The 9,376-nt window shown below is 48.8% G+C and overlaps 1 protein-coding gene across 3 annotated transcripts in view; it reads right to left on the bottom strand.

Annotated features, from left to right (window-relative positions):
• Nucleotides 1-569: 569 nt before the first annotated feature.
• Plekhf1 (pleckstrin homology and FYVE domain containing 1) overlaps nt 570-9,376 on the bottom strand; it is a 9,463-nt gene continuing 656 nt past the window's right edge. For 2 of the 3 annotated variants that reach the window (XM_015496942.2, XM_048791017.1), the window contains exon 2: nt 570-2,165. In XM_015496942.2, coding sequence (XP_015352428.1) covers nt 1,309-2,148 — 840 coding nt within the window. In that variant the 5' untranslated portion in view covers nt 2,149-2,165 and the 3' untranslated portion in view covers nt 570-1,308. Of the gene's footprint in view, nt 2,166-8,764; nt 9,279-9,376 lie in introns of those variants that run through there. The other variant, XM_048791018.1, reaches the window with a different exon arrangement.

Below are 9,376 nucleotides of genomic sequence, written 5' to 3' on the forward strand. Positions count from 1 at the left end.
CTTTTTCCAACCCCAAAGTCACCACTTGTAGCTGACAGGGACCCCACTCTAAGAGAGGTCAAAGAGGCACTGGGGAAAGACTGACACACAGGAATCTGCAGGAGACTGTCTTAAAGGCCCTGCAGCTCCTGCCAGTGTCTGGATCAGGTATCAGGAGGATGGCATTCAAGTTTCAGGCTCACTTCACTCTGAGCAAGGCTAGCAGCTGCACTTGGGGCTCAGTTTCCTCATTAGATGGCACCACCTCCAGTGGCCAGAGAGGAGAGTGCATGGGAGAGAGGTACAGCCAGACAAATGGCTCCTTGTTTCCTTTAGTCCACCCATTGAGATAATCTACACCAAAGTTTACAGAGCTATGGGCACCGGGCCACGGTCACAGCACCCAAATGGGTCTGTGTCCTTGGAGAACTCACCCGGCCAAAGTGTGGTGTGAATGTCTGTCTCTACGGGGCTGCAAGCATTCCCAGGGTGCCCAGCATGGTAGACAGTTGTTGATTTTTGCCACCCACCCCCAGCATTGTTTTAGCCCCCAATTGAGCCATGTCTGAAACATGGCCTTTGCAATCACGTAAGTCAGTAAACCTTTTTATTAGTAAGTCAGTCTGGATAGGGTTTCCGTCATTGCAATTGAAGAATCCTAACAGAAAACACTAATTTCATTGGCTGCAGGGAGAGATGGGGAGATGGGGACATGATATAAAGAACTGGAAGGAAGGAAGACAGGCAGAGTCCTTATCAGGCTGTCCTAGGCAGCAGTTCTCTTGCCTGGCTTAGGTGAGTACCCACACCTGGACTGGCAGGGCCAGGTGGGCACCAGCATGCTGGTGGGCAGGCCTTGGTTTCCTGAAGGCATCCCTTAGATTCATGCTCTTCCATGGGGTAGGCTTGTCCAGGGGTGTTAGGGTGAGGTTCTGCAGCTCAGGCCTTGGTGCAGTGGACCCTCACTATCATCCTGTTTTCCCTTTGTGTTCTTTACCCCTCTCTGGTCCCTAAATGTCTGGGGCACCCCAGGTGGTATAATTCAAGGGGTTGTCTGGAGCTGCAGCTGTAGCACATAGAGTTGAAAATGGCATTTATTCCTAAGAGGTCTAAGTGTTCTGGGGCTTGTTAAATGGAAAGTAGAACTGAGTGGGCCTAAAGGAATGCCAATGTCCAGCAAAAAGGCACTGGGAATCCTGAGGGAAAGAGCCATCCCTACCTCTGCCCACCATGGGGCAAGGTCCCAGGGTGCCAGGCAGCTCAGGAACTGACCTCTTAGGGGCCTGAGCAATGGGGCTGGCTTGGATGCAAAAGTTCTGCAGGCCAGGGTCAGCTGTGGAAGGCTGACCAGGAGACACCTGAAGTATAGAACTCCACGTGGCTGGGCCAGTCACCATCCCTACTGCCCTCCCTGTCCTCATCGGAGTCATCGTCATCTCCACTGGATGCTCCACAGAAAGCCCCACCCAGGTGGGCCAGCTGTCCTGGGGAGCCCCTGTCCTGTTCTGCCTCTTCTTCCTTCCGCTTCTGGGCAGCCAGCTCTCGGTAGCAGAGGCTGCAGACCCGCAGCGGCTTAGGTGAGAGGCGTGGTAGCAGGAAGCGCTCTCGGGAGCACTCAGCACAGACCACGAAGCCACACTTGCGGCAGTGGTGGCGCCGGGTAAGGGCCGAGAAGCGTGTCTGTGTGCAGCGCATGCAGATGTCCGTGGCCTTGTCAGGGATCCAGGGTGCTGCATGCTCTGTGGTGGGCTGGCGGCCTGTGGCCAGCAGCTGCCGCCGCACACACTCCTCAATGTGACTGATCCACTCCTGGCGCTCTGTAGTGGAGGCAGCTGACACCACAAAGGACTTCTTGGCTGTCTTGATCATCCAGCGGTTCTTGGCCTGCAGGGTCTCTGGCAGTGGCTCCAACGTCACCTCCTCCAGTGGAATAATATGCTGACTGCGGTACTTGCGCTTGTTGAGCACGATGCTGCCATACACCAGGATGTCATTGAAGAGGAAGAAGATGCGTGGTTTGGCCTTCTTGCGGCACTCCTTGGTCAGCACGCCCTCACCTAGCAGCACCCGGCCTGGCAGGGCCAGTGGCTGCCCTGATGCTCCAAAGCAGCTCTCCACTGCTGCGATCCGCTGGCTGTTGATCTCTGTGTTGGCCAAGTGGTCCACCATCTTCTCCAGTGGCTCAGCTGTAGGAGACAGACAAGGAGGCATCAGCATGCCCAGGCATAGCTGTATTTGGGTACTGAGGATCAGAACCACACTGCTCACCCTCAACTCATCAAACCAGACAACTTATTGTCCTACTGGGCCCCAGCAAGCCCGCCTGTCTAGCCACCCAACCATAGAAACTCACCACCCCAGAAGCCAGCCCTGATATGAGGAGTATAAGAAATTATGCAGAGGTAGCTGCATTTGATGGCTCACACCTGTAATCCCAGCTGAGGAGTAGAGGCTGAGGCAGGAGGATTACAAGTTCAAAGCCAGTCTCAGCAACTTAGCAAGTTTCTAAGCAACTTAGCAAGACCCTACCTCAAAATAAAAAGTAAAAAGAGGGCTGGGGATGTAGCTCAGTAGTTAAGCACTCCTGGATTCAATTCCTGATACCAAAAAAAGAGGGGGAAGAAAAGAAATTATCCAGAGGTGAAGAGGAATTCCCCAATAAGAGGACTATAAAGGCCAGTCAGGGATGAAAGGCAGCAATGAATGGGCTACTCGGCAGGCTACTGCTGTGGGCAATGGAGGATTAGTGCCTACTGGGGGATCTTAGAAGATAGGGTGAACATGCTTCAATAGGGTCCACCCAGGGACAAAAGACTAAGAACCTGGGAGAGTGACCAACTCCTGTCAGCTGTTCCCAGGGCATCAGGAAGGATGCAGATACACATACTGGAACAATGCATCCCAGGCATATGGTGTTTGGGATCCCAACCAATCACAGACCTGCAACTGCCTCATTGATTCAGGGTGTTCAGTGGTTACCACCATTATTACAGGTACCGGGTGCTGAGAGCTCCCTCCATGCCAAGCATCATGACTTTATCTCAGTTCTTATACAAACCCTAGAAGGTAGGTTACCTTTCCCTTTATAGAAGGGAAACAGATTGCTAGTAAGTGAGGAGGCCACTTATCTGGCACCATACCCAGCCTTCCACCATGCGGTATGAAGACCACCCGAGCCCCTGTGCTCATGCACCAAACAGTAAGTGTTGGTGGCCTGGGAGCTCATCACAGCTCCATTCACACACCTTCCCTCTGAGCCCACCAGACTTATAGCTTTGGAGACCAGCTGAATGCTGTCACTCTCTAGGCCAAGCCTTTGGTCCTGGCCTCTTGACTGAGTTATAAACATGGATTTCCTCCTGTCCATCTAATAAGTTCCTCCAATTCAGCTCAGTTTTCCCCAAAGCCTGTTGCTCTCAGCTCTTCTTCATAGTTGGAACCACCATTCACCAGTGTTTCAAACTCCAAGTCTAGAACTCAGTCTTTAATCTCCTTTGTACCATGAGCATTCAACCCATGAGTGAGCCTCATCATCTTCATCTTGCAAATCCAGCCAAGTCAGCACACAATGCTACCACTGTATTGACAGCAAGGTGCTACTGTCTGGAACAGACCATACCATATCAGCTTCTTCCTGTGACCAGCTCTTAGTTCCTATCCCCCTTTCAGAAAGGTTCTCCCTGAACTCCAGTTCAGACAGCCTCTCCTCCAGCCAAGGACAGGGAATGGAAGACCGGGGTCTGAGGGTTAAATTTGGTTCACAGCCTGTTTTTATAAATAAAGTTTTATTGGAACACAGCCATGCTCATTTATCCGCCATGGTCTATGGCAGCTCTTATGCTGCAATGACTGAGTTGAGTAGTGGTGATAGAGACCATATGGTTACAAAGCCTAAAATATTTACCGTCTGGCCTTTTATAGAAAAAGTTCACTGATGCCATTATCATTATCATTACTATTATTATTTTGTCTCCACATCAGGACCTGGTCTTTTCTTGTCTATTCATTATTTGCTTATGTATTTTCTGTGTCCCCCACTTAATTTTTATCTCCATAAGAAGACTTTTCTTGTTTACTGCTGTGTTACCAATTCTTGGAAGTGTGTCCTTGCACACAGTAAGTACTCAATAAGTGAGTGGCAAATGACTCAACCTTTCTAAAGCTCCTGAAGTCCACCACATGTGATTCAACTGCAGGGAAAGCAGATGAGAGCTGACCTCATATGCATGTCCTTGGCCTTGCTGATCACAAACATACTATTTCTGAGTCACCAAGCTGCAATTCTATAAGTCAGACCACCTGTGGGAATCCAGAGCAGGGCCTCAATATGGGGGCTGGAGGCATTGTGCAAGAAGAAATGCTGGGTCCCTTGAGTCATGTTTTACTTGCCTCTTCAGGTCACAAGATGCCCTGAAAAGTGCTGCCCACACCACCTTATATAAGAACTGCTATTTTTAGTTTGCAAACCTAGTGGATTATCAGTGACACTCTGAGCCATCCTGCCATGACTGAGCACCAGATCCCTGGCTGATGGACAATTTTGCAAAACAAGAACCATATCTCTTAACATTCCAGAGTGCCACCTCCAAGTTCCATCAGGCTGTGGGCTGGGAGCCCTGGGATGGTTTGGATAATTTCTCTACATAAATGAGTCAGAATAGAGCAGAGGAGGGAGACTCAAAAAGGACAGTGACTGCTGTGTGGCAGTGACAACTGAAGTCCCTTATGAGCAAGGTCTATCCAAACAATGGATATGCAGATCAAAATGAGCTAATGGCAACACATAAAGAGTGGGAAAAAGGAACCTTCAGAACAGTATATATATATATATATCATGGGACACCAGGTGTGCAGAAGCTGCATAACATCTAAAAAGTTGTTTGACTGTTTTTTTTTTGCCAGACATGCTCAAGTTACTTTTTTAAAAAATTTTTAATTTTTTTTTTTACTTATATATGACAGAGGAATGCATTACAATTCTTATTACACATATAGAGCACAATTTTTCATATCTCTGATTGTATACAAAGTATATTCAAACCAATTCGTGTCTTTATACCTGTACTTTGGATAATAATGATCATCACATTCCACCATCATTAATAACCTCATGCCCCCTCCCTACCCCTCCAACCCCTCTGCCCTATCTAGTCTATTCCACCCATGCTTCCTCTTCCTATCCCACTATTTAGCCAATCCCAAAAAACCAAATGCCGAATGTTTTCTTTAACATCTAAAAAGTTTTTAAGAAATGCATGGGAATAAAAACAGATGGTAGGGAGCCTCATTAGGATGGCTACTATTTAAAAAAAATAATAACAAGTGGTGGTGAGGATGTGGAGAAATTGGAAACCCTGTGCACTGTGGGTGGGAATGCAGACTGGTGTGGCCTCTATGGAAAACAATATGGAGGTTCCTCTAGAAATTAAAAATAGGGGGCTGGGGATGTGGCTCAAGAGGTAGCGCGCTCGTCTGGCATGTGTGCGGCCCGGGTTCGATCCTCAGCACCACATACAAACAAAGATGTTCTGTCCGCCAAAAACAAAAATAAGTAAATATTAAAAAAAAAAAAAAAAAAAGAAATTAAAAATAGGATTACCATCTGATCCAGGAATCCTACTTTCTGGGTTTCTATCCAAAAGGACCGAGAGCAGAGACTTGAAGAAATATCTCACTTCCATACTCAACACCATCATTCATAATAACCAAGAAGTGGAAGCAACCCAAGTGCCCTCAGCAGATGAATGGGTAAACATAACGTGGTCCATACATATAATGGAATATTATTTGGCTTTAAAAAGGAAGGGAATTCTAATGCATGCTACCGCATGAATGAATCTGGAAGATATGAAGTGAAATAAGATAGTGATAAGATAGCAAATATTGCAGGATTCCACTTAGATGAAGTATCTAAAGTGGTCAGATTGATAGACAGAAAACGGTTGCCAGGGGTCATGGGCATTGTAGGAGTTTCTGATGGGCCAGAGTTTCAATTTTAAAAGATGAAAAAGTTCATTTTTTTTCACAACAGTGGAAATATATTTAACAGTACAGAATCACACATTTAAAAATGATTAAGATGGTAAAATAAAACCAAGGCCAGGAGAAAATGACCTTGGGGAAGGGGATCTAGATGTGACCAGGAATGAGGTGGGGGTGTCCTCACATAGGATTTTACCTTTATCTGTGTCTTATTTATTTTGTTAGAAAAAGGCAGCAACAAATGTGATGAAATCCAATACCCACCATTCCAGAAAGTGAAACATTTCTTCTTTTTTTTTTTCATTTTAATTTTAAAGTCCTTCAAAAGAATAAAATCACAGGCAGCATCTGGATCAAGTTCTGGGCTCTACAGGCTGGAGACAGTGAGTGGAGCCAGGCAGGCCTCTCAACGGGACACTAGGCTGAGTCTGGCAAGGAGATGGCACAGCATGGGGACCTGGGCATCTGTGGGAGATGCCAGGAGCCCTGAAGAAGGAAGGCCACATTCCCCCCCAGTACCCTGGTGTGTCAAGAAGTCTGGTGCCAGCAGAACCCTGCCACCGCTCTAGAACAAAGCCTAGCACATTCAGCGTGGAGTCAGAGTGGCTCTGAGCTTGGAGGACAGGAGGCTCTTACCCAGCCCTGTGGGGATTGGTGAACTCCAGAGGCTGGCTTGCCCAGGTCCACCTCCCACAGACACAGCCCACAGAGGAAGTGAAGAGCAGTACTCGGGGAGGGCAGAGCTGTGGGTGGAGGTGTCTAGCTGCTGGCAGCAAAATGTGGGCCATGAAGGGCAGGATTACCTGGTGCTGGATGAAAGGGGCCTGGGCCCAAGTTGTCCTGTCCCCACACACTGAACACAGCAGCCAGAGGGGTCTCATGCCCCTCTCCTCTGTGAGCCTACAGAGGGTCCGAGGCTGGGCAGGGGACCAGGCAGACTATGTCCTCCCTGGTGGCTCCCCAACATTTGCCCACACTCCTAATGCAACCGTAGCTTCATGCACTGGTTAGATGTGGCCTGAAGGCTTTTCTTGGTAAATAGGCAGCCCTGAGTCAGATGGGAAATCCTCTTTTATATTGTTCTTGCCAGAGAAGTAAACCACCCTCAGGATAGAGGAGGAGAGAGCTGAGTCCTGTCCCATTCACTTAGGACAAATCTGCCTCAGGAAGACAATGAAAACGGACCCTTCTGGCAGCATTTGGGCCTTGGAAAATACTTGTGCCAACCCCAGCTTGGCACCCAGGCCACTGACAGAGGGACTGACACTGTTGCAGGGTCAGGGAGTCTGGAAGACAGGGCAATGAGCAGACCCACATCGTCCCTGGAGGTTCAGAAGGGTGAGGGCTCTGGGCTCTGTGATCCCACCACTTTAACAAGGGCTGAAGGTGCTCACAGTGAGTGCTAGGCTTGGGAGCCACATCCTGAGAGTCACAGGATGGCTGTGGATTCTGTGTGGCTAGCGCTCTGTGCATGATAGTTGAAGAGTGATGAGAAATCTAAAATGGGGAACTGAAAATCCATACCAAATCTGGCCCTCTGGCAGCTTTTCCAAATACAGTTGTTTTAGAACACAGCCATGTGCAACACACTGTATGGCTTGCAAAACCTAAAAATATTTACTGTCTGGACCTTTATAGAAAAGGTTCGCTTCTCTCTAATTTATACCACCACATACTATAAAATGCATAACATACCTACTCCAAGGATCTACCCGACAAACCACACTGGGTTATGTCCTGATGGAACCCGTCTTCTCCTATTGCCCACTTGGGATATAGTTTTTGAGATTACTGAGAGATGTCTGAGGGCCCGAAACCTTGGAAAGTAGTAGCCTTTTGGTCTTTCTCTGGGCTTCCTGACTGGGGCCCCACTTTCCCTCCAGGGACCTCAGCCCCAGTCAGGCCCACCCCACCTGACATTACTTTGTGATGTTTCCTGATATCTTACAAGTGCCCTGCACTATACTAGGCATCCCTTATAGCAGGGAGTTAGAGACCAGGCCCTTCAATAATGTACTTCCTGGTGGGGAAGCCGGACTAGAAGTGACTCCACAAGGTGTTTTCTGAGAGCCAGTGCTAAGAGCTATGCAGAAAAGGTTCTGCAGAGGGACTGGGGCAGGTGGGGATTAGGAAAGATCTGTGAGGAAGTTACCTCACTGCAACCTGAATATAAGGAAGAAGCCAGTCAAAGTCAAAGATCTGAGAAGAGTTTTCTAGTTATAGGAAACAGCTCAAGGTGGAGAGTAAGGGAGCCACAGAGGAAGAAGCGATGGGGCCAGGGTGAAATGTAAGGTCGCAGGGGCTGGCAGGGGCCAGCAGGGGTCATCCTGCAGGCCCACAGATCAAGGTGAGGATTTGGTTTTTCTCCAAGGGCATGAGAGGAGGCCCAAGATCCAAGTTTCCTCTCCTTCCAGAGGGGGTGCCCCTCAGCTTTGTCCAGCCCTGTGCTTTCTAGAAAGTTCTCCAGGAAAAGACTAGTAATAAGGAAAATGAACTGAAGGTGCCATTTACGCAGTGCCCACAGCTTGCCAAGCACGAGTTAAGCACATTACATGTATTATCTTATTTAATCCTCACAAAAGACCAGTTAGAGAAGTACCACCCACTACCATCACTGCCCAAAGTCCTTGTGAGTGGCCAGGGAGCCCAAATTAAAAAGTGGCCAAAACAGCCCTGAACTGCTGAAGGGTGCTTTCAATCAAGACAGAATCAGAAATCCTGAAGTCCAGAGACTGGGGCTCCTCTCCAGATGCCTGACCTTTCCATTCTCAACACACACACACACACACACACACACACACACCTGAAAAGGTTCATCAGCTTGGTTGGGTTGTCCCACCCTCCAGGACGCACTGGCAAAACCTCCTTCCTTGCTTGGGACGGGTCGGTTTGCAGAGGTCCCTTTGCTCTGCTGTGCTGCCCTGTCCCTGTCTTGGCAGCCCTGGTAGGATAGGCCGGATGCAGGCTGAAGTCAGTCATCTCAGCTGACACAAACGTCAGTGGGAATTACCTGCCAAACAGAGGCTGACCCCAGTACTAGTCCTTCCACCATCTTGACCTCCACCCTCCACTGGTGAGATAACAGCTTTGTTCAAATTCCAAAAGCCTTTCCCTCCGGCAGTGAAGAAAAAGTTTCAGGGTGACTCCAAATTTCAGTTTTCCCACCCGCAAAGAGGGCTGGTGACACATCTCCCCTATCCTTCACGTGTTCCACAGAAAGGAAAGCAGACTCCCCAGGCCATTTCTGCCTCTGTGGGTCTGCCTCAATAACTTCCTTTGACATTCCCACCAAGAGTCACAAACTCAAACCCGTCAGGGGCCAGGTGTCTCCTAAATATGAGGCCAGCCAGAACCCGGACCGTCTGCAAAGCACTGTCACTCTGCTCTCCTCCCATCCCACCCCCACCCCACCCCT

Source organism: Marmota marmota, unplaced genomic scaffold, assembly GCF_001458135.2.
Source record: "Marmota marmota marmota unplaced genomic scaffold, marMar, whole genome shotgun sequence".
Lineage (NCBI taxonomy): Eukaryota > Metazoa > Chordata > Mammalia > Rodentia > Sciuridae > Marmota > Marmota marmota.